The following is a 27,365-nucleotide window of genomic DNA, read 5'->3' as shown; positions in this document are numbered from 1 at the left end:
GATGCAGCCTGTTTTCCCTCTCTCTCCGTCCCATCTGCAGTCTATATAAGCACGGTGAGATTCATTGATATAGACTTTCTGAAAGCCGCGAAATTCTGCAGCAAAACTTACAGCAGCCAGTAGCAATGAAACATACAATAGAGCAATATAAAATGAATAATAATGGTATGGCTGTACAAAAACTCCAGTAGTTATAAATACAGTAACGACTTTTCTTCCCACACACCAGCAGGAGACATACATCTTCCTTCCAGCTTCCACGATGTTCCATTAATAATTCAAGCACACTCTGTGCTTTAGTCGTTACTGTTTATATTTATTTATCCTTATTTTTCAGTATTGGAATTACAGCATTATTTTTTTTTTGCAGGAAAATGAGATGCACATGTGGCATAAATATTTTGTTATTTAATGAAAGATCTAAAGGAGTGTCCTGAAACATTTTAAAAAGGGCAGCATTAATCTTGTCTCCCTTGCTCCATGAGGGCTGTTTAAATGCAAAAACAGAAAGGTTAATGGGGAATAATACTTTAATGAGACTGCAGAAACAGAAGTGAATGGGCAGACCTTTAAAAATAATTAATTTATCGACTCCAACAAAAAAAAAAAAGAGAGATGTAAATCTATCAGCTTTTATTCCACGTTAAACTGATTTCAGTAACGGTACGGACTGCCATGTTTTCTTCATGGGATTTTGTTTCAGAGATGACCAGTATATTATTTAAAATGTCAGAAATCACACTATAGAAAAGAAACATTGTGCTCTCAAAACACCTGCAGAGATAAATTACAGCAATTCTTTTCAGCAAAACAGAAACAGAAAATACAGCGTTCGTTGCTAAAATGAATCTATTGCTGCGTTAAATCATGTTTGTGGTTTTTGTTGTGTCAGTGACGCTTTTAAAGCCATACCATCATCATGCAGGCTTTTACCAAACTTAGGATTTGTTTGATCATTGTTGAGGTTGATAAACATGTAAGCAACTTTTAAATATTTTTTACTAAAAAAAAAAAAAAAAAAAAAAAAAAATCTTCTCAATTCTATAGAACGTCTCACATAAAAAAAAAAAGTCAAAACATAAATGAAACTGCTCTGCTGAAAATGTGACTTATTGAATAGCAGAGTTAAAAACATGGAATATATATTTGTATAAAACACATTTCATCCCTGTTTACAGTCAGAGCCTTGGGTCAAATGAGCTGGAGATGCATGCATTCATTTAACACAGCTGGTTGTTCCTGTTTGGGGTCATGGATGTTTGGGTGTAATTTAAGAACAAGAAATGAATCAAACTTGTTTTTTTTTTTTGTTTTTCCAAAAACAGCAAGAACCTCGCTACAGGGATTTTTTTTATTTTTTTATTTATTCAAATGTTTTTTCCTTTGAGAGAAATTAGCATTTAGCACAAGCTTAGGTTGGCAAACTAAATTAAAATATCCTAGAAACAGGCATCCGATTCTGCATGTCTTAGGAGTACTGTCAGAAACACGCGGCATATGAAGAAATTATTTCTTCCAGAACTTTACCAGATTCTGGAAAAAACGAATCTTGGCAATATAAAAGTCCTTCTCTATTCAGAAGACCTGTGGATATTTAAGTTGTAGACTGAAGCTTAATCTATGTTCAATCTACATATGCTTAATTTATGCTAATACTTCCTTGTCAATCTTTAAAGGATTTTTTTTTTATCCAGTAGATGTAGGTGGAGCACAAAAAGCTCTTTCTATCAGAAAGAGCTGAAGTCTTTCTGACGAGACGCAAGAGGAAGTGGTGGAGTAAGCTGTCTCTCCTGACTTATTGCTGTGCACTTCTGGTCAGCTGCCTAAAAGAGTAGTCCAACACTCAGCAACATCACAGTCCACAATGACTCTTTGAAGATATGTGAATGTAATGACTGGGATTTTAGAGTACTTTTAAATCTAATTAAATCTCTAAATCCTTCAGTTTTGATGAAGTATACCCATGGATTCTGTGCTACCTCTTCATGAAGTTGATATTACAGTCACGTTTGGTCCATCCAAATCCATGTGGAATATATATGATGGTTGTTTGACCTTTTCTAATGTTGATGAAATATCACTTGAACCATCCAGCACTTTTAACCCAGTGTCTCCTAACAAGCAGATTATTATTGATCAAACCAAGCTCCTGTTTAAAGGTCAAGTTTCCTTTGCTTCTTAAAGGGAACTTAGAAATACAATGAAAACAGAGAGGAATAGCACTGCAGTCATGATCATACTTTAACCCGGTCATCTGCCATTCTCTCAGCCAGAGAAAAAGTTCTACCAGTCAGCTGTAGACATTCTTGCATAATGTTTTTTATTTTTTTTTCTATTTTACATTAGACCCTTTAAATCAGTTTAAAGGATTCATCTGATTTAACCAAATTGTAATTAGGATCTAAAATGACTGTACAGGGAACCTGCAGTTCTTTTCATACCCATTCAATAATAGTTTCTCAAGGAGTGTATTTTATTGGGGGATCTAAAAAGTAGTGGAGAATTGTGAAGTAAAATAAACTTGTTTATATATATATTTTTCAAACTTTATGACTGGACTGCATTGGACAGAGCTGACCTGTATTTGGTTGGCACATCTGACACAAGTTGCGGCAATGTGAGTAGAGAGAGAGTTACAGGCAGATGGTGAAGTCAGCCATATTGGTGAAGGTCAGTGGACACAGAGGATGGCCCATATACTCAAATGACAACATTGCCAGAAATTAAGGTTCCAGCTGATCGTACAATGGAACCACCTGGGTTCATGCAAACGCAAAAACTGAAGTCATTAATCTCCATTAAGGGCTGTAAATACCATTCAGTGCCTATTTAGGCCCTTTCACTTTGTTTCTTCTCTGTTACTTTTTAAACACATTGTTTTCTACATTTAAGTACAAAAATATCCGATTTTACTGTGACAATCTAGTTTCAAAACAACCGAATTCTGATGTACTTCCATGCCAACCTCTAAGATGGCCGTCTGACTGTCTGACTGTCTGACTGTCTGACTGACCGTCTGATGCTCCAGAAACTGCCTGTGACTCTATCTGCACTCACTGTGCCACCAGTTGAGTCTACTAAGACTGCTTCAGCTCCTTGGAAACCAATTCTTAAATATACACTCATCACCAAATTCATTCAAGTTCTTACCAAATGGTATGATTGTCTCTGGGTGTTTAACGGTTTTTTTCACAGAATGTATTGGAAATATTTCACCCATCTGATGGAAAGATCACTTACCTAATTTATAGAAATACAGAACATGTTGTATTATTATCTGATCATTAAGATGCCTTGTGTTTCCAAACATGTTAGAGATACAATAAATACACAAAACTAAATAGGAAGAAAATGACATGTAGACCAGAGGGTCTCAAACCATCTAGAAAATAAAAGTCATGAAAAACATTTTTACAAGGAAAAAAAAATACTGTTAGCTCGGAAAAAAGATATTTGTGCATAAACTCCATATTCTGCTCATGTCCCAGAGTGACCACGGGGTTGTGGTTTAGAGGGGGGAAAAAAAAAAAAAAAAGCCACTAAAAATTAAATTATACTGCATGTAATGTACATTTGGCCCACAAATCCATAAATCTGATCCGGTGAAATAATCACCATGGTGACTCGGTCATGGTCAGACTCTGGGATTCCTTTGTGTCAAACAGAAACATAATTTTCTATAATTTAAGCATCCTGGTGGTTATCTACAGCCCTGTGGGTTCATGACTTAATTAAAACAGGTCAGAAGCTAATTGTATGTTTTTCTATAAAGAGATGTTAGGATTCTGCATGTGGTGACACTTAGTACATGAGGAGTTATGTCTTAGTAACACAGATGCACCTAGCAGGCGGTAAATATAATTAGAAAACCATTCTTTGCAGTCATTCAGTTTAAAAAACTGGAATTTATTTAACATAGATTCATTCTACACAAAGCAGTTTAATTAATCACTATGGTAACACCAGCAAAATGGTCTGACTTTTAAAATCTATGCAATATTGTCCAAATACTGTCCAAACATGAGACATGAGAATCAACAAATGCAGATGACCTGAAGGTCCAGTCAAAGCAACCGGGGCTTCCTGAACGCCTCAGCAGAACCGCAGGCTGACCTCATCCAGGCAGCGCCGCACTGATGCATTGATTGATGAGAAAGGAGCCCAAACCGAACAGTGAGTTTTCTTTTTGTTTGTTGTTTTTTTTTTATATTGGGCTGATGTAATACTGTAACTTTGTGAGAAAGTTAATATTTCACTTTTCAGATAAAACAAGTTCCACTTCTTGAACTGAATTACTGAGATAAATTCACTTTTCAGTGATGTGCTAGTTTAACTGAGGTACACGTGTATTTTTAGTGGGATGAGTGAGGTTGTTAGTGTCCAGCTAATCTATTATTTAGATCTTTTCCTCTGGTTTGTGGAGACGCTCCACGTCTTTCTACCAAAGCCTCAGAGTTTTTCACTGTCTGTCCAAATGATCCTTCCTATCCAGCTTCAATCCTGATTTAACCCACTTTTAATGCTTTCAGTCAGAAGAAAATAAATGTTGTCGCTAACAAAATTGAACTAATTCTTCTAACATACGCATCTGAAAAACTGGAGAAGGAAAAACTAAAAAATGCACACACACACCTCTCGGGAAAGGAGAGACATCTTTGTCATCTGGACATACTGTCTCACAGTCAGGCTCCAAATGACTGAAAGAGTCACCCAAGTGTGTAGTTAAAGCCAAACACGCCGGCCCCTGGCCCCTAACAGGAGGCGCAGCGTTTTCTAGCACTGTGTTAGGATTTACGCGAGTTCAACTCACGGCTTGCTCACAGCAGAGCAGACCGTGGTTTATTCAGCACCATGCCGCCGGCTTCCTGATCTGTCTACAACAAAAAGCAGGAGTCTTTATTTTCATTTCCCAAAAATGATTTTAAAGGCCGAGAACTAAGCAGACCCTGCAGCAGGAGAAAATAGCTCAGATTGCTTTCAGATCGCGCCTCCATCGCGAGATCAAGTCTGCCGACAACAACAACAAACAGCGACAACTAAATAGGGTAAGTCTAAATGTGTACTGGAACTAATTGGATTAAATGAACTGCACTACGTGCCTAATGACCTACACATTAAGTGTACAGCTAAAATCTAAAGCATATTAAATGCAGGCTAAATTACAACACCTCTGCTCTGCGATGGAAATGTTAACAGGAGGGGAAGTCTGGGGTGTAAGTTCAGGGTATTATTAGTTGACTTTGGGCTATGAAGTTTTTGGCAATACCTCATATTTGTCTGGTCGCGTCCAAGATGCCTGGGAAGAACAAAGACAGAGGAAGCAAAGGCAGAAACAGAGGAGTGAATGAGCTGTGAGGCAGGATCCACAGACGGCAGAATGGATTTCCCTCATTCTGAATATTTCAGCACCAAAATGCACGTCTCATGTGCAGGACGCTGAAGTTCCATGAAAATTACTTTCTGACATCAAAAACATCAAAGTACATCTCGTGTTTAGGCTGTTAGAATATATTAAAAACAGTATTAAAAATCCGTTGAATTGCTTTATGAGTTAGAAAATTGTGCAACAGGTCTTGACTGCAGAGCGTAATTATTTCAGCTAAACTCAAAGGGCGATTTTCAATAGAGATCGTCTTATTTTCATTCCTGTTTCATAAAACTGATCGTTCACAGAGAAACAGAGCAACCCCAGCACACAAAGGCCTTCAGATATTTGGTTGTCAAGCAGACTTGGTGATTCTTTGCCGTCGTTCTGCTACAGTGAACCTCAGAGATGCTAATTTACCTTCCTCCCCAGGTTCCCCCATGCTGTGGGGTGCAGAGAGAAGCTCAAGGCCTCATCCAGCTTTTTGCTTTGTGATGACGTCAATGACAGTCGATTTCTACACTTCGGATGAAGTAAGAAGAACTTGTACACAAAATCCTTTGCACACGAGGCTTTTGAGCAATGAAAACTTTCCCTTTAGAGCAGTTTTCATTGCTCTAAAGGTGCGCTTAATTTTCTAAAAACACTATGACCTAGTATCTGTACCTGAAAGCAAATGAAGCAGTAACAGAAAAAAACTGAACTAAAGTCACCTTTATTGCTGAGGACTGTAGTTCAAACACAGACAGAAATCATCCTAACTGTCATCACATATAAAGAGTCTCTATGGTAACAAGTAAGAACATTTTACTGAATAAAAGTTTAACCAAGCTTATTCTGCTCCAGAATATTCTGGAGAACAACGCAGAATAAACACCTAAAACGAGATCAAACAACACGCCTGCCAATCTGCAGTTAATCTAATTTTATTGAACATTTTATTGAACATTAATCAGAGGTAAAGATTTATTTTCTCATCTGAATGGATGTTCAGGTGGAATCAGGGAATCAGAGCTGCAAACGGAGACCAAGCAGCTCCAGTTAGAACGCCAGAGTGGAGCTTAGTTCTGTTATGCTGAATGGGACCTTCTTAGCTGCTTATTAATTAATGTACCATAAAAAGGAATTGGCCACGCTGTGGAAAAAAGGCAATGAAACTAATTACAGGTGAGCCGCTGCAGGCATTTAGACGTGTTTTCTTCCTAATCAGCGTTTCCTTTAATAGCAGCGCTGTCTGCTTCCAGGGTGGGCCAGGAAACACAACTTGACGATGGAAATCCTAAATTTGAAGTTGTACAGTGATGTCAGAGCGTGCTTTTCTTAAAAAACAATAATACAAAAAAAGACTAATTTAAAACAAAACAAAAAAAAAAAGTAGAGGCTGTTATGTTAAATTACTGCACTTCTGTTGGACATCATTACGAATGAAACTGTCCTCTTCAAGTCTGATGGATGTGAAAACAGACGACAGAGTGTCATAAACAGAAGCCTAATAATGAATCACAATCCAGTGGAAATTACAGAACCATCACCACATGATTAGAGGAAATTTCAGAGTGCGCCAACATAAAATCGAAACATTTGTGACAGTGATAAATAGGAATAAAGGCGGGTTGTGACAGGCTGTGAATGGGGGACATTTGTTGACAACTGTGAGCAGCGATGGGCAAGGCGAGGACTGTCGTGCAGGTGGAAGATAAGATTCAGAAACTTGCAATGCAGCCGTGACTGCTTCCACTTTCTGGCAGTGATAAATTGCACGGTTAATAAGAGAAAACTGGGGATGTGCAAGCTGTGTCAAAGACACTAAATGTCTGGAATATTCTATACCAAGGATGGCGGCTGGAGATTCGTATCTGGAGAAAAGTTTCTGATCATCGTTTATGCCTTCTAAAACTTTCATGAAGGATTGTATGATATTTAAATACCAGCAGGTTGCACTTCTTTTCATGTGTGATCTACAGAGGATCAAACCACAGTTGTAAATGATTACAGACTCATATATAGCCTTACATTTTTCGCAGGAATTTTACAAAAAGCAGTTTCAGAAACAGATGCGATTGTCTGGTATCGTGCTAAACTGGTTCCAATCCTTCTTACTCAAATGGAGCTGCTTTAGTCATTTAGTAGTTAGAAATCAGAGTGAACACAGATTACATGAGGGGTTCCTCAAGGTTTCGTTCTCTGACCACTTTTATTCAACTTCCATGTGCTACTCTTGTTTCAGAGTATGGAGTACAATGTCTCTGAGAATATTAGTGCTGATGACACTCAGCTACAGGTTTAGAGTCACTATGTGGTCACTGGGTGAGTGTGTTGGTCAGATTACAGCCTTCACCAGAATCAATGAGGCTAAAAAGCACAGCGTTTACAAGAAACCAGATAGTTCATCTAGCTGTCTAGACATCTTTGTAGAATTAAGCTTTTATTTTTAATTTACTTTTATCATGTCAGTTTTTTTTATTTGCTTTACATTATTTGCATATGATGACTACATTTTATGATTCATTTATTTAATATTCTAACTCTTTCTTTCTACAGTAAAGCCCATTGTCTTAACCAAGACCAATGATCGTTTGGTTAATTTCTCAGATCTGAATTCGATATTAAAATGTGATTCGTGCTGCAGCTTTAGCCCATCATCCATCACAGGAGACCAGCGGACAAGGCATGAAAAGCAAAGTAGGCCACTGTGGCCTAAATATCTGCACATCCTCTGGGACGCCACAGGACAGGTGTTCAGTGCACTGACTGTGCACTGTGCCAAGAATAACACAGCTGCCGTTTCATGCCTCCATCATGTGAAGCATCATTTACATAATAATCACATCTCATGATGCAGGATAAAAATGCTTTGACGGAGTGGCCTCAAAGACCAAGAGTTCCGAGGATATTTTGTGCCAAATTGTGTTTTCTTTTCATGTAGTGTCCAACCATCAGGAGACAAGCTGCTCAGTCTGAACTGTTGATGCATGAGAAACTGGCACTTTGCGTTTATTGCTTGTATAATCTTATATCAGCCATTTTGTTTTATATAAGCTGGAACACAAACCGATGTTTGTTTTTAAGTCTGCAGCAGGGTGATTATGGTTCTTACTGCAGCCTCTGAAGCAACTCAACCATCTGCTGCTCACATGTTGTCAGGACAGACTGTTGTGACGGATATTTTTTTAACACTACCAAACTTTAATAAGGAACAACACTTGGATGAGACGCTGATGCCACAGTGCAGTGATCAGTGCTACCCACAGTTCTCACCTTTTAAAGAGACAGTTTCAATTCTTTGGAGAGAGAGTTTGATAAAGAGGTTATGAATCTCACCTTCCTCTGGCTGACTTCAGTTTGGAGAAACAGAAATTAGTTTTACCAGCAGAGCCTCCAAAAAAAACATCTTTTTTATTTATTTATTTTTATTTTTTTATTAGAACATTTCCTGAACTGTAACAGTGCAACAACACACAAAACTGAATGTGTTCATTTAAGCAACTGAAACAATTGTTGGGAAGAATCCTTTGCTGAAATACTTTGTGTACGTATCCCAGGATCACTTCTTTTTCTGGAACAGAGCCATTAAGTGTGATATTGTTGTAATCTTTGTGTACTTTCTTTTTTTGCTTTTCTGTAGAAAGTTCTCTTAGTTAAGTCCTTTAGTGTATTGTGTTTATCTTGTAGCTCATACTGAATCATATTGAACCTTGTTCTGCTGGAGGTTTCTCCCCAATTAAAGGGGCCATTTCTCTCCACTGTCACCACATGCATGGTCAGCATGCAAACTACAAAGCCAGCAACATTGACAAAAGCAGCCAGGATTACTAAGACAGACAAGTATTTGTCAACGGCATTATTTTATAAATTGGTTTAAATTGTTTATTTTTTTATTTTTTTTCTATTTTAATTGGATTTGAAATGCCTTTGATTCTTTCTAACTTGATACAAAGTAGTCTTGTTATGTGAGTTTGAGTACTTCCATTAAAATGTGTTTTTTTTTAAATTGCATTTTGAAATGAAGTGCACCATGTCATATTTGAACTACAGCCGTTTTTAGACGGTTCATTACTGGCCTTTGTCAGACTTGAAGCCAGTCTGAGGAGCTGATCTGATCATTTGGTTCAGCTGCTTTGGAGCAGAGACGCATCTAAAAGTTGCAGGACTGTTGCTCTTAAGCAAATGCACGTTTAAAAATATTAATAAATCAAAACCACAACCGTAATCTAGTTTCCCTGATGATCATCATCTCCAAAAAATGAGCCCACTCATTTCTAAAGTGGGTCATTATAGCACTCGGCGGATGAGCACAGGCAGGCAAAAATAACCTGAATAAAAGCAATAATTAGGAGTAATGTCAACAAAATTAATTTTCACCTTTTTAGAGTATTCACGCATAATTTTCCTGTAGGGTCTTCTCAAAGCACTTCCACAAAAACAGCCTCTATAGGAGCTAATAACCTCCACAGAACAGGGATAGATGGAGTGTTAACACTGGGAAGTATCACAGCACAGAACTGCCTGGAAATTGGTTTTATAGCAAACTGCACACTTGCCTCTGGCATTCACTATGAAATCTATTAAAAATTAAAACCATTCCAGAGAAGACCGTGACGAGTTTAGAGAGCCGTTAGACTCCGGAGTTTACAATGAGCAAATTCAGCTGATGAAATGATTGCAGGTCGGCGTACGAAATGAAGCGAGACAATTTGAGATGATTGTCCTGCTGGATGGGAAACGATGGAGATACAGTTTACTGAAGTCATTTTCAAGACGGAATAAAGACCGAGAGGAGAGTGGTGACTAAATGACTGTGATGTGTCTGCTGGAACTGAGCCATGTCTTGTTTTCACCAGGCATTCCAAGTGATTATGCCCAAGAACAGCAAAATAGCATAATTGTACTGGATTCACATTGTGATAAATGACATATCTCTGAGTTTCTTTAGTGTATCTTTAAAGTTGCTAAACACTGGTATTAAAGACACCCCTGTTGTCAGGCGCTTGTGACGCACATGAGTTAGCGCATGATAAACCGTTTTAGAAATACCTTCCCTGTGTGACATGACATATTTTATATCCTGAACATTTCAAATGGAGTCAAAACAGTTTGGGAAAGAAAAAAAGAAAAAAAAATTGATCATCAATGATCAAATGAACACATCCTGGTCGCACTAAGAAGTTTTTTCTTTGAAAAGTTGTAGTAGGTAATTTTTATAAAATGCATGTTTTTTTTTTTGTTTGTTTTGTCTTTTTTTTTTTACACAAATGTAGACTAGTAAATGAAAAAAATGCAATAGCATGGTATGAGACATAATTTGTAAATGTTGTACTGGAAATCAAACTCTTTTACTAAGAACCAATCAGAGCAGGGAGGAGGGTCTTGGTGCTGTCAATCACTCTCATGTATGCGCTCTCAGACCCTTCCCCACAGCAGAGCAAGCAGTGAATGCTAAGGCTTGTTAGCATGGCCATTGATGAAGGCAGTTAAAGGGTTTTCCTGGAATGATGAGTTGTGAGCATTGTGTGTTCATCTCATTTTATTTTGTCACGACATCGCATCAGTTGCTTCTCTAGTCTATTCATTTCATTTATTGATTTAAATAGCTTTATATATAACAGTCAGCCACATGGTCAGTGCTTTCCAAAGGTCATTCAGGAGAATAAATAAAAGTTAGAAATCTTTGTTCTCTCTGCAAACTAAGCTGAACTTTCATTGGATTCTGAAACTCAATTGCCAGTTTAAGGCTGTGCATATTGATGCAAACAGGTTGTTGCAGCTTTTCAACGTTTTCCCTGAAACATATTTGTTTTTCAGGTAAATGATACATAAAAATGGTACGACAAAATGTCTGAATGATTCATAAGCGTTTGCGATTTCAAGAAAGGCATGGAAACATTTTATATCCTCTCCAACAGGGTCAAAAAAAAAAAGAAGTATTCCTACATGATGCTCTGATCTCTGTGCATAATGAGAAACATTTAGAAAATTGCTAATGGCAGGACTGCTTCCCCCTTATCAAGTGAAAAGTGAAACATAACAAGCCGTACCTGCTCTCCTTCAGTGAAAACTCTGTTTCCAAATCTCCAGGAGATGGTGGGCGTGGGGTCACCCGAGGCCTCACAGGTCAGGGTGACCTCGTCATCAAACTCGGAGGCAGTCTGGTTGTTGAAGTAGGTAATGTTCGGCAGCACTGGAAACAGAACAGAACATATTAATGCTTTTCCGCTCAGGACACAGCGGGGGGTGTTGTTTGTTGCAGTCTACCCTTCAGATTTCACTCTGTGGAAACGCTCTGCCTTCACAAAGTTTTAGCGTCTCTCCAATCTAAATTTGCCCCCTTCTTTGGGGGGAGGGGGATACTTGAGGCAACAAAACAAGTCTAAAAGTAATTTAGTTTTGATACAGACGTTTCCTCTGGAAGCTGCATGTCTGATGAAACAAATGTTTGAACACTGAACAGATTTCTGCAGCTTATTTACACTTTACTGTTTATGACATTCAAGTTACTTAAAATGCTACAATAAAGACAAACAAACCAATGTATAGTCTTTGTTCACTTATTTATTTAAGAGCTTTTCCATCCTCTTCAAAACTGAATTTCTCTAATAACTACAAATGATTGATTTTCTGTGACAAGCCTTGTGTAAGCTAATTAGACTGAAGTTTATAAATGTCTGGGAAGAAAAGTTTGGAAAATGTGGGTAAATAAAAACATACAAAAAAACAAAAACAAATTGGTTTTACAAACAATAAAAACTAATAATTTATTACATTAACTAAACACGATTCAAAATTGTTAGATTAATATAATAAATCCATGAAAATAAACCAATAGAAATCATGAGTAACTAAATTACAGATTTAATCATAGCAGAGCTTGCAGAAATATGATGAATAAAAATCTGATAAATGATCCAAAGAAACTTGAATCTTGTTTGAAAATGTTATGCTTACACATTTGTTAAAAGTGACAAAAATTAGTTGTAAGAGAAAATGAGTTTCTAATCAGTAGAATATTTTGTTTTGCTGATCGTCTGATCAGCATCCTCCTCCATCTCACCCAGCTGCTCTGCTCTGCCATACATCTATAATATATGTCAAATAAAATAAAATTTCCCTTATTCCACAAAGCGAAGGCTAAAGGTTTCTTGAATCGTTGTAGAATATTTCAGTCCAAGTATAACCCTCTATCAGTGCCATCAATACCTGCCTTAAAAATATGTTTCAACAATTTCTATGTACTGTACAAATAACCCAGTTCGGTTTTTACAGATCAGATTCCTGTAGATTTGAAACTACACGTGACTAGGTGACAACCAGATGTCTCGTAAACAGGAGAAATACTGTAGCTCTTTAATTTAGTACATTGGTGTATTTAAAATTTCTATTAATATTTGATTACCCTATTTAAAACAAATATCTATTTGGTGGCTTAGTTTAGCATTAGGGCGCCTAAAGGTTTCGGAGAGATTTTTTAATCAGCGTTAGTTACATTCTAGGGTCAAAGTCTACACTGATACATGTTTAAAATGACCTGAAGGGTGTTTTAATCACTTTTCAACAGGGCATGCTGAGCACTTCATGTTGTGTACGGCTACATCCAGCTAATGGAAAAGCTGTGAAAGGAGTGTGCAGTAAATGTCAATGAGTGCGACAGGGAAGGCCAGAATGACACGGAGAGAGAGAGAGAAAAAAAAAAAACGTACGGGAATGAAGATATTCCCTTACCGAACACGTTCAGGCTGACTTCCTCGGTTTTCTCTCCTGCCTTGTTCTTGGCGATGCAAGTGTAATCTCCTTCATCCACCTTTCTGACTTCCTTTATTACCAATTCAGAGCCATCCTCGTTCAAGCTGTATTTGTCGCCCGTTTCAAGGACGATGTTGTTACTGTAGAGGTGGGAAAAGAAAGGAAAAGGCAGCGGGTTCACTGCGCAGGACTTTTGCTCAAACACCTTTAGCAGCCTACAAAAACTGATCTTACTGAGACACAGACAACTGGACCGCAGAGGCTTGGATTCATCTCTATTTCTAATACCTATTTTTCCAAAAGCCTGGAAGCTAAACTGTCTCTGTTCATCTGTTTTAGAACATTTAGTTGGGATTATGACCACGTTATTACAGAATGTGTGGATGAAGTTGTGTTATTTCTTTCACTTATCTCACAAAAAATCAAATATCAAAACTAGTGAATTAAATTATTTTATTTAAAACTAATTACTGTAAAAAGAAAAAAAAAACAAGTTTGTGAAAGAAATTTGAGAAATAAATAAATAAATGGAACAATGAAAAGTTAATTTACTTCAAATACTTCAATTAAAAATGTGAAACCCAAATTATTTGATCGAGCCATTTTATGTAGAGATCTGTCTTTTTAAATATTCTTTTTCCTTCCACTAAACTTCTCATTAATAAGATCGGAAACATCACATCATCTTCTTCAGTGACGGCCTTTTGTTTGTCTCTCTCAAAATAAGCTACAACTGTGTTAAGCTGCAGAGAAGCTCAGGCATGTGACCTTAAAAACACTACACTTAGTCATTCCCCCCCCCAACTTAAACTTTGTGTTTCCCCACAGTGTATTTATGTAGTCTGATGTGACCTAAAGCCAATGATTACTGATAGTGCTTTCATTAATAAAAAAGGGAAAATGACATACTGTGCCCAGGTAACGGTGGGCTCAGGAAAGCCGTCTGCGTCACAGGCCAACAGGGCAGATTCACCAACATCTGCTGTGGCGTTGACTTCAGACTTCCTGGCACGGATTGTGGGAAGAACTGAAACAGAAAGAAGACAAAAAGTTAGAGGAAAGCAAGTTACAGGTCAGCTTGCAGGTAATGTTAATGATCACTCCTAAGTTTTTGATTAATATTTGTGATAAAAAATCCTTCATGCTTCTATGAACCTCTGCCTGGGGTGATTTGGACTAAAAGCTGAAGTGAAGCCACCGTCTAATTATCAAAAACCGCAGAGCGAGGAAAATAAAAATCAAGAGCGGCGTTCCCACAGACTCGGGGCGAGGCTGAACACATGCCCGTGCTTTTCTCAAACCGTGAGCAGACCGAGTGCCGCAGCAGGACAGGTGGACAGATGCCGAATATTACGAGCCACATCTTAAGCTTTAAAAGAGCAAATTTCCTCTGACAGACAGTCTTCCTAATCACATCCCTCCATTATGAGCAAACTGGCGACTTGTTGGGAAAGCGCTCATGCTGAGCGCTAAAGTAGACGCAGATGGAGTGCTTACCATTAACGATGACCTTTATCATCCGGAAGTCAATTTCTCCCCTGGCCATAACACGAGCCTCACAATTATACATTCCTTCATCGACCTTCTTGATGCCACGTATCAGCAGGTGGCCATTATCCATGATCTTGTAGCGCACTAAAAGGAAAGAAAAGACAAATGCAGAATCAGGCATTAACGTCTCAGAAATACTCAACTCCACTCAGGCCTGACAGAAACAGAAAAAAGGGTCATATTCTGTCTTTTCTGCATGCGGATGTGTATGAAATAAATATTTATAAAAAAAAAAACATTTGATGCTTCTCTTTGGCCATTTCATTTTCAGATACTCATTCCTTAATGCCAGGTGTAATTCTAATAAGTAAATTTGTCACAAAAGGCAAAGAAAGAAAAAAGAAAACAGTTTAAAAAATACATCAAAGTAGTCTATTAAATTAAATGTTTCGTCTAAGAGCTGCAGAGATTGATGGAAGAATTGGTGCAGACCAGTCTGCTGGTCCTTCAGACTGGACTGTAAATATGCAGGAAAAGAGTCTCTACCTTAAATAGCAAACACCTGATACAAGGTATTAGCTATTGGCAACAATTACTTTTTCCACATAGAATGAGCTCCACTTACATTGTCTTTTCCCTGCATAAGTGAAACAATCATTTGTTAGTTGTATCCACAGAAATACATAACTGCATTTTGCTTTACTGCAGTGTAAAGTCTATGCAGGAGACCTGAAGTGTCTGTGGGGGTTACTGACCGCTGAAATCCATGAATACTTGAGACATCCTCTAAAAACACTTACCAAACATCAAATATGTACATCACAGTGGAAATTATTTTAGCACTATTGAAGCTGACGGCCACGGTCTTCCTGACCTCAGCTCGAGGCTACAGCCAATCAGCAACAAAAAGAAGAAACAGGGATCGTGGATTGGCTGCTTTGCAGATGTCAGCCAATAGTAGCTCAGGTATTTCAGCTTCCCGAGCTCCAGTTTTCCAAATATTTTAGATATGCTTTACTGAAAGATCCATGATTATTTGGATTATTCATGAAAAATGTTGAGTTACACTCCACAGAACAGTCTGAGAATACTGAGCTGCTACTGTGCAGGGAGTCACTGTACCTGTGAGTGAATAAAGTGAAAGGAAACTTTTAAGGTGAATGATATAAAGGCAGTGTGTGCTAATTATGAATGTGCCTTTACTCAAAATGTACTAAGCTCAAACAGTTTTGCTTTTCCAAATATGTATTTCATGATCAGGAGTTCTAAACTAGAAGAATTGTTATGTTTCCTTTATGATGAGAACATTTTAAATCAGATATGCATTTATTGTTTTTGTTACTTATTTTCCAGAGGTTAGATATCCTGGATCATAATCATGTTATATGCAGGGAAGCCATGAGCTAAATGTCTTTCTTGGGACAATAAAGCAACTATTTCCATTCTGGTTGTGTCCATCACTTCAGATTCAGGTACATTTCTGTATGCAGTACTTTGCTGTTAATATTCTGAGAATAACTATATTATACTATCAATATAATGCAACAAATTAGTGACTGCACTAAGGGCATTTTAAATAAAGCTCATATCCACCTAAAAACCCAGTATTTAGGCGATATCAGTTGGAGCTGACAGACAGGAAGTGAATCTATTTGCTTTTCCAAATCTTCTTTCTGCCACCATGAACTTCAACATGCTGCTCCAAGAACTGCTCTCTCCTCCAGAGTAACTTTCTAAGCAGTTCTATCCCTCTGGATTCCCACTGGCCTTACAGAGCCAGTTTTAGGATTCCTTCACTGCTACCTGGGATTCATTGTGTTTTTTTTAATTGGCTGCACCTGCGGTGAGCTGAATATAATGCAGGCCTGGGCTGCTGAGGCTCGTGGGGGGCTGAAAAAGTCTCCATGCTGGAACTCGCCTCGCTCACTTTCAGTCTGCGCCGACTAGACTTTAGCTCACCAGCTATTTCATAGATGGATACAAAGCATTTTCTTAGCCTTCAGAAGTGCCTTAAATTCCCCATACATTCAACAAGTTGTGCGATTAATTCTCTGGGATCTTGTCCTGCACTGACATGGTTGGAGCGCACAGCTGCTGCAGGTTGGTCAGCTGCACATTCAGGATGAGAGTCTCCTGTTGCAACATCCCAAACATGCTCTGTCGGATGGAGACGTGGTGACTGTGGAAACCACTCAACTGCCCTGAGCTTATTTTCTGAGATTGAGTTGATTTGAGCTTGCTGCCACAGTGTGTGTTCCTGGTAGAACATGTGGTCATACAGGAATGAAACGTGGCCCCCTGCAGCCTGCATTATTAATACAAGCGGTGATGGATTCATGCTTTCTTGTTGCTAATCACAAATCCTGATTCTACGTCAACTGAAGAGTCGAGATCCGTCAAATCAGACTGTATTTCTGCTTGGTTATTTGATTTATTTTGTTTTTAGAGATGGAATTCCACTTTTTTTTTGTTCAAGTCTGTCTGCTAATTCTTCTCTGACCTCGAAAATCATTTTAGTCTAAAGTACTTGGCTGCGTTTTTTTTTTTTTTTTTTCAGTTGAGTTATTTTTCCTAAGCCTGACAGATGGCTGTGCATTAACATCTCAGTAGATCAGCGGCTTACAAAATACTCCGACTTGCTGCTCTTGCACAAATCCACCAGGCGACATAGATCAGTTCTCATCACACTCATAATTCCAACTCCTGACTCGCCACCAGGGGGCGTGTGTCTCAGTGACATGGTTTTATGGCAGAACTGGGGCTGTGTGACATAAACATTGACCAATAGGAATATATGACTGCAGTAACCACTGTTCATCCCAAAGAGGGCAGCACTGAGGCAGTTTTAGGCTGAATGTGGCAGAATCAAACAAATCCATACAAAGATGTTACAATCTCCACAGAAACAAAGATGGCATCCTTAGGGAACAATCCAGACAGTTTACCTGCAATAAAAAGCTGATTTGGGGTTTAGTTACTCTTTACTTCCTTTTCCATTCTCTCCTGATGTCCCATTTAAGTTACCATCTAGATGCCTTTATGCGTGGAGTTGTTGCCATAGGCTTGACAAAATTTAATTCTAAGAAATGTATGTCCATCAATCCAATCATAGTCTACACCTGCTTGCAGGGCCACAGGGAGACTGGTGCATATTTCCGGGGGTCACCGGGTGAGAGATGAGGCACACCCTGTACAGGTCGGGTCGCCATTTGTGGTAGCACTGCAGCTAACAGCGCTGCCAACTTCACCACATTCCTAAGAAATTCATGTAAACTTCTGAATCTGAAGGGACCTAAAAATAAAAACTAATCTAGAATTGGAAGCTACTTTCCAAAAGTTTCTTTTGGCAGGTTTCAGTTCTGAAAAGTTAAAATGAGATTTTAGTCTCTCTGCTTGTCTTAAAAGGTAACATGCTGTCTAAACTCGAGGAACGTGTGATGTTTGATTAATGTGATTATATGCCAGGAGGGCAGCTGGAGTGGAATACTAAACGTTTTCTCTCACTATATTTTCTGTGTTTGCATAATTCAGGAGACTAACAAGTTCTCCTCATGTCCTATTACTGTAACTTTTGAGAAATAAAGTGTTTCTCTGATTGTGAGGGAATTTTTGAACCTCTTAAGAGGTACTGAGTTTTCACATTCTAAATGTATAATATGTTTAACTGCAGATTGGCAGGGGGTGGGAGGGGGATCAGTGCAATTTTTGTTTCTCACAAGTTTAGAGATGTGGGTCTTAATTTATGTCTGAGCGACACTTTAGCATAAGCAGCTCTTTGTGGACATTTAAACATATGGTTAGGTCGACTGCTGCACTGAGGAAAATTACATGAGCACTTCTCAGCGCTGGTCACAATTGGAGGTCTTTTTTTCCTTCAGTCGAAAACACATTCCTTGATAAGAGGCCAAGAATAAAGGCAGGCTAAGCGCTGCTTTGTGGTAAGTTGAGGCTTTACAGCGGTCACCAGAGGAGGGGTAACGTTAAGGTTAAATCAGACCCAGTTCAAGTGCAAAACAAAGCCCGTTTTCTTTCTCAGTCCACACAACACCGACATTGTTCACCAAGGCAGAGTTGGACAAAGGTTTGTAAAGCCAAAATAAACTCATGTTTGGCTGCAGGAAGTTGCCACAATAACAGAAACCCAGCCAAAGATTACATATAGACCCCACATGTGTTAGAAATGGGCTAAAACTGCCTGCGTATTGGACACAAATACATGTTACATAATGACCACATGTTAACTGCCTTTATAGGCTTGATTGAGGATATTTCTTCACTTGTGAATGAAGAAATATCCTCAAAATGAGTTTTACAGCAAGACTACAACCCTAAAAACACCAGCAGGATTCACCAATTCAGAAACATGGATCCTATCAGGTACAGGTGGTGGGAGACAGAAGTAACATGACGGATGGACAATGTCTCCCACACCATGTTAAACTGAAGAGTGATAAACTGCTGCATCCTGGATGCACAGAGGCGCGTTATGGTAGATCCTTCCTCCCAGCAGCTCTCAGACTCTGAAGTCACCACTGCTCCCAACAAACTCAAGCGTTTTAAAACTTAACGATTTTATTTGTACCATTTTACTCATATTAAATAATATTTCTGCTGGTATTGGCACATTTCTGCTGTTTCACAGTTTTTATTGTCACTTATTGTAAATAGTCTAACTTTCTCGGTGTAGAAATACACAATACTTTTAATTGCTATTGCTTATGTTGAAATTTTCCCCTTAATATACAGTATGTTTTTTATTCAGTTTTTTTTTTATATACTTTATATTCATCATGCTTTGATGGCCTGTCACTTTGCTGCTGGTGCTCCTGAGTTTCCCCACTGTGGGATAATAAACAATATTTCTATTTTATCCACGGGAAAGATACATTTTTTTTTTGTTTAACCTTTTTCAGTTTATGCTGTAAATGTTTGGGTTTGCACAAAAAACCCCTGACACCGGAGTTTATTTCGGTGTCAGCATACAATTCATTTTTCCTTATTTTCTGTAGAGTGATTTGATAAAACACATTCTCCATGTTTTGATTTGGAATAAAATGCAGAGTATTCCCAATGCACTTTCCTGTATGGAAATAAAATCTAAATGGGATGTGTGCTGCTGTGAGGAGAGTTCGAGAGTTTTTTTTTTTTTTTTTTTTTTTTTTGAACAAACTGCGTTTATTTTTAACACAACTGTATACCCAAAACAAAGTTTATGCTCTTCTCATCTTATTCCCACAAAACGAAATGTTAAAACAACATATCATTTTATATTTATTTGAAATGCTCTGCTGCTGTGCTTTGTTCTTCGGTTTGTTTAATTTGTTCAGCCATTTCCATGGAGATATTTTAAAGCCCAAGACTGTTTCATGCTTCACAGCTTCTAAGCTACAATTGTTTCAAACACAGGGATCAACGGTAAAGAAAAAAGCCGATTATTAAAGAATCATTTCTAAAGTTTCCATGGATTGCTTCTTATGTTTTTCTTTTGTCAGGGTTTTTTCTGTTTATTTTTTTTTTTTTTTTTTTTTTTCCGCTGAATACCAAAAATCAATGGTAACTGCTGCAAATCAAAGCTAATTATGGCTTCCTTTCACAGTAAAAGAGCAGGTGACAAACTTTCCAGAACCCCTAAAGGCGAGGAGCGCTTGATATGCTAACGAGAAAGATTTTTCAATTGAGTGAACTATTGAAAACACAGACATCAGGCAACAAACCCAGCAATCCTGGTGCGAGGGAAGAGCTTCACCCAATTATTAACTCTCAAACATATGGGCGCTGCTCTCCTGGAAAAAAAAAAAAAAAACCTTTTGGTAAGCCAGCTATTAGCTAACCTGAAAAACGTTGGCGGGCAGTTTCTTTTGTTGGAAGTAGTTCGCATGAAATTACAGCCTTTGCATTTTATCTTTCCACTTTCTTTACTTTTGTTAAGTTCACCTGTTTGGGTGAATTAAACATATCTTGCTTCAGCAGACAATAACTTCCTCCTGCTAGGCTAAAAAAAAAAAAAAAAAAAAAAACTATTTCCATGTGTCTTCTAAGAGGTATAAAATCACCTCCTGCAGAAAATTCTTTACTTTTTCATAGATAACAGGCAAAGGGAGAGGGAGACTCGGCGGAGAGTGGAAAATTGATTGGAAAGCATGAACTGGCAGGCAGTGATGGCATGAAGGCGAGGTGACTGCTCAGGGAGTCGAGAGGATTGGGCAGAATGATGTGCTGGAGGTGAGAAAGCAGCTCCGGCACTGAAGTAGTTCTGTTTGAAGCGACTCACCGTCTTTGGCGGATTGGAGTTTGGAGCCTTTGTGCTTCCAAATGATGGAGGGCGGCGGCGAGCTGACCACGTCGCACACGATGTCGGCGTTGTCGCCCTCGTTGAACTCCTGCGGACTCGGCGCGCTCTGGAAGGTGATCTTTTCTGTTGAGAAGTGTTAGAAATCCATTTAGTTTGTTGCTTCGTTTTTTACTTAAAGCAACGAAAATCCGTTAAATTAAAAAAAGATTGTAATTAAACTTGAACTTACAAGTTCAAATACAAGGAGGCGTGTGTGTTTATCTCGTAAAAGCTTTCAGATTTTATGAGATAAAAATAGAAGTGCAAATAAAGTCGTTGCTCTGCAACCATCACTAAGTATTATGTGCAAGGCAGACATACAGTATTTGCTTTTGCACACAATGTTGGTTTAAAAATAACCAACAACTTCAACCTATTGGAGTTACAAACTGAAGATCAACACAAACTGGTGCATATCAGGGAAAAGTCACGATATGCTTTGTTTATGAAGAAATACCTGGAAAGTGTGGCTTGCATTTATTTTCAGGCCACCCCTTTTGCCCTGATTCCCTGATATGAATTTTTTTGCAACTAATCATGGTAACTCTGGAGGAGCTGCAGAGTTCCACATATCATGGGGGAAAAACTGCTGTATAAATGCATGCCACATGTTTCAGATCTCCATGCATTCTTCCTTCCACTTCAGAGTTGTTCTTGTTTTGGTCTATTACATAACATTTAAAAAAAATTAAAATGAAATTACTGAAGTTTGTGGCTGCATTATGAAAAATTGTGACAGCAGGTAAAATACTGACTGCTCTTTTTAAGCTACCTCTGCCAGCTGTCTGAAGCTGGATAGTTATTTAAGTTGGGTAAAGGTCAAACTAAAACATTGTACCTATCAACACAGAGGGATGAATCATTTGTAGCAATCAGAGACATTTGTTCCTGCCAGTTCAAACCTCTCTGAGCTCCGTTTAATGAAAATCACTTGTTACAATAAATATCATACTACTCATTTCCCACATGCCAGCCAGAGAGCTCTTATAACTCATTAAGTGTTCATTTACCTTGAAACTTGATATGATTTTTGCATTCATGTATGTCTTTCTTACTGCATACTGAATTGAACTGCAAAGAAATGGTAAAGCTTGGCTTGGATAACCTCTTGTGACGTCTGTCTGCCCTTTGAAGAGCTCTAGTGGCGTATAGGTGGCGTATCGGTGGCAGGATGTGACGTTGATTGGAAAATATATATATAAAAAAATACTTTGAAGGCTGGAAAAGCGGGATAAAATCTGATGGGACTTACGGAAGATCTTCACTTGAACTGTGGCTTGGGCCTCCTTGTCTGCGTTTTTGGCCAGACATTTGTAGATGCCGGCGTTGTCCACATTGGCGTGGTAGATGGTGAGGATGGACGTGGACTCGTCACTCCGGCTCACAGAGATGTTCGGCCGAGACAGGAGGATCTTCTCACCGCTGGGGGAGAACCAGTCGATGTCTTTAGCGTCCCCAACCACTGCGAAACAGAGAGGTTCACAAAGCAGGGTCACTAATGGAGACCAGGAACACAGAAGGAAGCAATGGAAAGTGTTCATGGCAGATCAATAAAGTTTTATTCCGATGGAAATCACCAAAGATGTGGGATAAGACAGGATTTTGTTGATGCTGCAGGAGCACCACGTGAGACAGCGATCAATAAAACCCACAGGGGGGAAAAATGAAGCACAAATGAAAATGGGAAATAAAATAAACCTAATTTATTTATCTAAATACCTTTTTAAAAATGAGGTGAAAAATATGGATATTAGGATAAAAAGGAGTGGTATAAATAATTTGTATCTATTGACTAGGAGGCAACTTACTGACGGGGAGGAAAAAAAAAATATCCAACAAGTTTTCTTCTCTATTCATTTTTCATGAAGCAGAACACAAACAAACTGGTAATGTTGCCTTCTCTCATAAAGAACACAGAGCTCAAAGGAGGGCTTATTGTTTAACACGGAACAATTCAAAGTCGAACTAAAGCCATTTATCTTCACAGAGCAGAACAAAACCTTTTAGTTTAAAGCATACACAAAAACTTTGCTTCTACGACTTAATTTGTTATAGAAAAATTTGACACATAACAGGTCAATAAAAGCATTTGCTTTTTTTTTTTTTTTTATTAATTTTTTTTTTTTACATATTTTACCATCCAACTTTAAATGACATTTTCTTATTTCAGTATCAAATCCAGCTCCTTGTTTGAGACCTTGGTGATCTACAATAGATTAAAGTTATGATGCCTGCTTAAAATAATATTTATTTTCTGGAGCTGACGTGATCATATCATAATCAAGACAGCTGAATCTCGAATGAATCCTTTTATGGTCTACAACCATAAAAGGATGTGTGTGCGTGTGCACACACACTCCCTCTCTCTCTTAAGGGTAAATTAGAGTAAGATTAACCAAACAGTCAGGTTTTTAGCAGAGTACCCAGAGAGATCCCGCTCGCTTGGGGGGACATGCAGGAGAGTGATTCTATAATTGCAGATACATTTGATGTCCAGAGTCATTATTTTTGGTCTGGTATATTAAAATATTTCAATTTTTAAATGTTTTAGTAATTTATTACTCATTTTAATGGATCATAATATTTAACAAGTAAAAACATTTAAGTAAATACATTTAAAATTGTTTTATATAGCTGAAAAACCAAGACTTCTTGTTGTCCGAGTTGGGTACTGTCTTTTTTATTAACCTGAAAAATGATGCAAAAACCTATGTTTTATTATTTTTCTTTGGTGAATTTGTTTTTTCTATCTTTTTTTAAACTGCCTAAATGGTCAATTTAATAACAACATCACATTAAATTAACTCAAAATACCCTTATTTTTGAAAAAAATATGTGTCCGAGAATTTTTTGTCAACTCTGTTACCATATAGTTTTGTCCCTGTAAATCTGTGAAATTGCCTTCTACGGCTATATAGACTGCATAAAATTAAGTCATTTACTTTTACTGATAAGATCTCAAACACACTATGTGCCATTCTCTGGGAAATATTTTAGTCTAAAAATCACAATCACCAGGGGTTATTGTTTTCAACGTCAATCTTGTTGCCAAAGTATCATGAGAAAAATACTACAGATTTTTGATCAGAGACAAGTTTATTTAATGGTTTTCAAACCATTGTCTCAGTGGTGTCATGTTTTTTTCAGAATTTCTACTCACAAGTGGAGTTTTTAATAAAAATGTTTTAAATTGTCAATTCTGTTACCATCAACTCTGTTACCAAATAGGATAACAGAGTTGACATGTTTGACATACGTTCACAAAAAAAAAAAAGGAAAACTGTTGTCCAGAGCACCATATACATTGTTGCTTGACTTCTGCTGTGATTTAGTATTTCTGACCAATTTTATTTCTAAAAGAATGATGGTTTTCAATGAGTTTTAATGAAAAACGTTTGACCCTATGCAAATAACTCTGTGAAAAGTTGAGTATCTTTTGATTTTTTAAAATGTATTTTTAAGTAAAACATCTCAATTTAAAGTATTTGGGTAGTAGGACACTTGGTGTAATGGAATAAAAATATTTTAGTCTGTTAGAATTTATTGTTTTTTTTTTCACTCTCTGACTATATTGTCCGTAACAGAGTTGACATAACATACCGCAAAACATAAGATTTTTCTGAGAAAAAATTATAAAATATGTAGCTAATGTTTGGCAATTACAGATTTTTTAAAAGTTTAATGCCTTTTCAATAGACTACCTAAGAAACTTTTTAAGAAATGAAAAGTTTTTTTGTTTTTTGTTGTCATTTCTTGAAGTGCCAAATGTATCTCCAATTATAGAATCACTCAGGAAAAACACAGACATCTTGTTGCTGCAAGCTAACAACTGTGCAGCTGTTGCTTTAAGAGTCAGGGGATCATTTACTGGACAGAGTTTGTCCTGTACAACGAGATATTGGTCATTTTAATTTTGGTGATTAGTGGTTGCCATGGTAACAATAATAATAAAAAAAAACTAGTGTTCATAGGCAAATTTGAACAGGAAAGAAATGTCAACCTGCTATTTACCAATTTGTAGAATATAAGGGATAAATTTGCTCACAGCTCCAAATGCAGACACAGTCCTGCTGCATGCAGGAGACCAATGGTGTTGGTGGGTTTGTGAATAGATGAGATGCTCGAATTGTTGAGATGCCCTCAAAAGCCACTTACAAATGCCTATACTGTAATCATTCAAACACCAAAAATACCTTAAAATGCATTTATAAACAGAATGGAAACCATCTTAGCACCACCGCAGAAGCTACAGTCGTCCACATCCTCTCTCTTGGGGGCACAGCCAATCAGAGCCAAGGAAAATGAATGCTGATCCTGGACTGGTCAGCCAGCAGCATATCAAGTAGCACCGAGAAACTTCAGCTTCCCAAGCTGCATTTTTCTTGAAGTATTTATCATCTGCTGCTTTTGTAAGATTTTTGCACAAATACAAAAACAGTTGACATATTAACCGTCTGATGCGTAACTGCGTAACATCTAAAGAGGTCAAGGAACGTGGTGGACCGACTGGCTGACCCACATGAGGAGGACCTGCAGCGTCCAGGAAGCCAGCCTGGGACACTGCAGAAAGAAGATGCAGCTCCGGCTTTAAACAAACTGTCCTATTGGTTATAAGTCACTGAATAAAGTTTATGAAACTTACTTTATTTACCTTAGCAATTTAATAAATGTAATAAATTAATTTGAATAAAATTAGGTTACTTGTGACTAATTATCAAAATGTGTTAAAGTTGGAGATGCACTCTCCTTTTTCAGTGTATAAAGATTTTCTTTGTATGATTTTCTTTATAATGATTTCTCTGATTCGATCCCTTTTTGCCATTTTTGAGTTTTGTTGGTTGTGTTCTAGAGATTAAACCAGCTAAATTTACACTTCTTGTCAATTATTGGCCTGATTTTGGTTCACTCTGTTCCCTACTGTTTAGCTGTCTGTACTCTGTCCCTCATTCTTCCTCTTTTTTTTTTATTTTTCCAAAAATGTTCTACTTTCATTAAATGACCTCAGATGCTACTCGCAGTATTTTATGGACGAGCTGAAATTTGCATCAAGCTGAGCTAAATGAAGCGTGCTCTCTTACCTTCGCAGAGGAAAAATTTGGACTCTCCGACGCTGATTTCCCCTTGTGCCGGAGTGATTTGCACCTGAATAGCAGCTGAGTGGAGAAAAGAAGACACAGAAAAATATACATTAGTTTGCTTTCTTCTTTTGTTGCTCTCATCTGGAGGAGTGGTGACACAGGGCCACAGCACAGTAAGACAACGCTCAGAGTTCTGTGGGCTCGCCACAATGTTCAGCCCAAACCCCATCTGTGAATGAAACTCTGGGATGAAATTTCTAGGCTCACTGGAGTGCAACATCACAGCATGCACAATGTTTCTGATTCTCACTCAAAGCTGAGACACTTGTTACAAGGCTGTAATACTTTTATTTAACATTTGCTGTAGGTCTCTGCTGTTTGCGTTCGCTCTGGGCTGAAGACTTTCTTCCTGCTCAAGGTCCTGCTGAAGGTTTAACACACATCCTCAAAGCCTTAGATTTCTTTCTATTTGTCGGAGTCCTTGTGATTCTCTCCTCAGAGATTTTCTCTTTTATTGTGAGATCACTCAATATGTGCCTTTGACCTGTGGCAACAACATGTCTGACAATGTAGACAAATAAACTTCAGCCAACTCTGCACCAGGAAAACAGGAATCCGTTCGAGGCGATACGAATAAATATGGAACAGGTGCAGCTCAATAAGTTAATATCAAGAGGTTAATGACTTTCAGTAAAGCAAACAGGTGAAACTCGTGCGTTTCTTAAATTAATTACACACAGTGATAGAATTCAAGCATCTATTTATTCTACAGAGTTCTATGACCAGCCATAGTAATGGAAAGTTAAGTGGAAGAAGAAAAGGAGCACAACTGTCACATTTCTTCTGTTGAAGTATTTCTAGACCTGAAACACAATTGTTTCACCTGAGTTAAGGAGTTCAGGGACAGCTCCGTTTACTGCAAAGTCCACTTTTCAGATGGAAATAAAATTTTGCTTTTTATATGGAAATTAAGATCAGAGACTGGAGGAAGAACAGAGGGACACAGAACCCGCTTTGTTTGAGGTCCAGTGTGTCGTTTCACACTCGGCACCATCCTACACTGCCAAAAGTACCAGTCCAATCACCATGGTAACGCCAGTTAACTAGACTGACCTGAACCCTACAGAAAATCTGTCAATCATTGCGAAGAGGAAGATGAGAGGCACTAGAACCAACCATGCAGATGACCCAAAGTAACCTGGACTTCCTGAACACCTCAGCAGAACCGCAGGCTGACCTCCAGGCCGCGCCGCATTGGTGAATAATTCATCCACAAATCTGCTTTTTTTTTTTTTTTTTTTTTTTTTTTTTTTTTTGTGGTAATTTTTATATTTTGGAAAATGAATTTCCTTGAAATAAAAAA

The 27,365-nt window shown here is 37.9% G+C and overlaps 1 protein-coding gene across 9 annotated transcripts in view; it reads right to left on the bottom strand.

Annotated features, from left to right (window-relative positions):
• The window catches only part of LOC106958771 (neural cell adhesion molecule 1-like), a 60,655-nt gene extending 34,297 nt beyond the window's left edge, over positions 1 to 26,358 (bottom strand). For 2 of the 9 annotated variants that reach the window (XM_015050848.1, XM_015050849.1), the window contains exons 1-8: positions 26,003 to 26,358; positions 22,177 to 22,386; positions 20,865 to 21,008; positions 14,600 to 14,737; positions 14,012 to 14,129; positions 13,082 to 13,242; positions 11,401 to 11,543; positions 5,267 to 5,296 (exon numbers count right to left, since the gene is read on the bottom strand). In XM_015050848.1, coding sequence (XP_014906334.1) covers positions 5,267 to 5,296; positions 11,401 to 11,543; positions 13,082 to 13,242; positions 14,012 to 14,129; positions 14,600 to 14,737; positions 20,865 to 21,008; positions 22,177 to 22,386; positions 26,003 to 26,282 — 1,224 coding nt within the window. In that variant the 5' untranslated portion in view covers positions 26,283 to 26,358. The remainder of the gene's footprint in view (positions 1 to 5,266; positions 5,297 to 11,400; positions 11,544 to 13,081; positions 13,243 to 14,011; positions 14,130 to 14,599; positions 14,738 to 20,864; positions 21,009 to 22,176; positions 22,387 to 26,002) is intronic. The other 7 variants (XM_015050851.1, XM_015050852.1, XM_015050856.1 and 4 more) reach the window with 5 other exon arrangements.
• Between the last annotated feature and the right edge of the window lie 1,007 nt (positions 26,359 to 27,365).

The sequence above is a fragment of the Poecilia latipinna genome, unplaced genomic scaffold (assembly GCF_001443285.1).
Source record: "Poecilia latipinna isolate Pla-1442-1.1 unplaced genomic scaffold, P_latipinna-1.0 Scaffold1014, whole genome shotgun sequence".
NCBI classification, from domain to species: domain Eukaryota; kingdom Metazoa; phylum Chordata; class Actinopteri; order Cyprinodontiformes; family Poeciliidae; genus Poecilia; species Poecilia latipinna.
The sequence above is the reverse complement of the archived record's forward strand: the minus strand, read 5'-3'. Positions and strand labels throughout refer to the sequence as shown.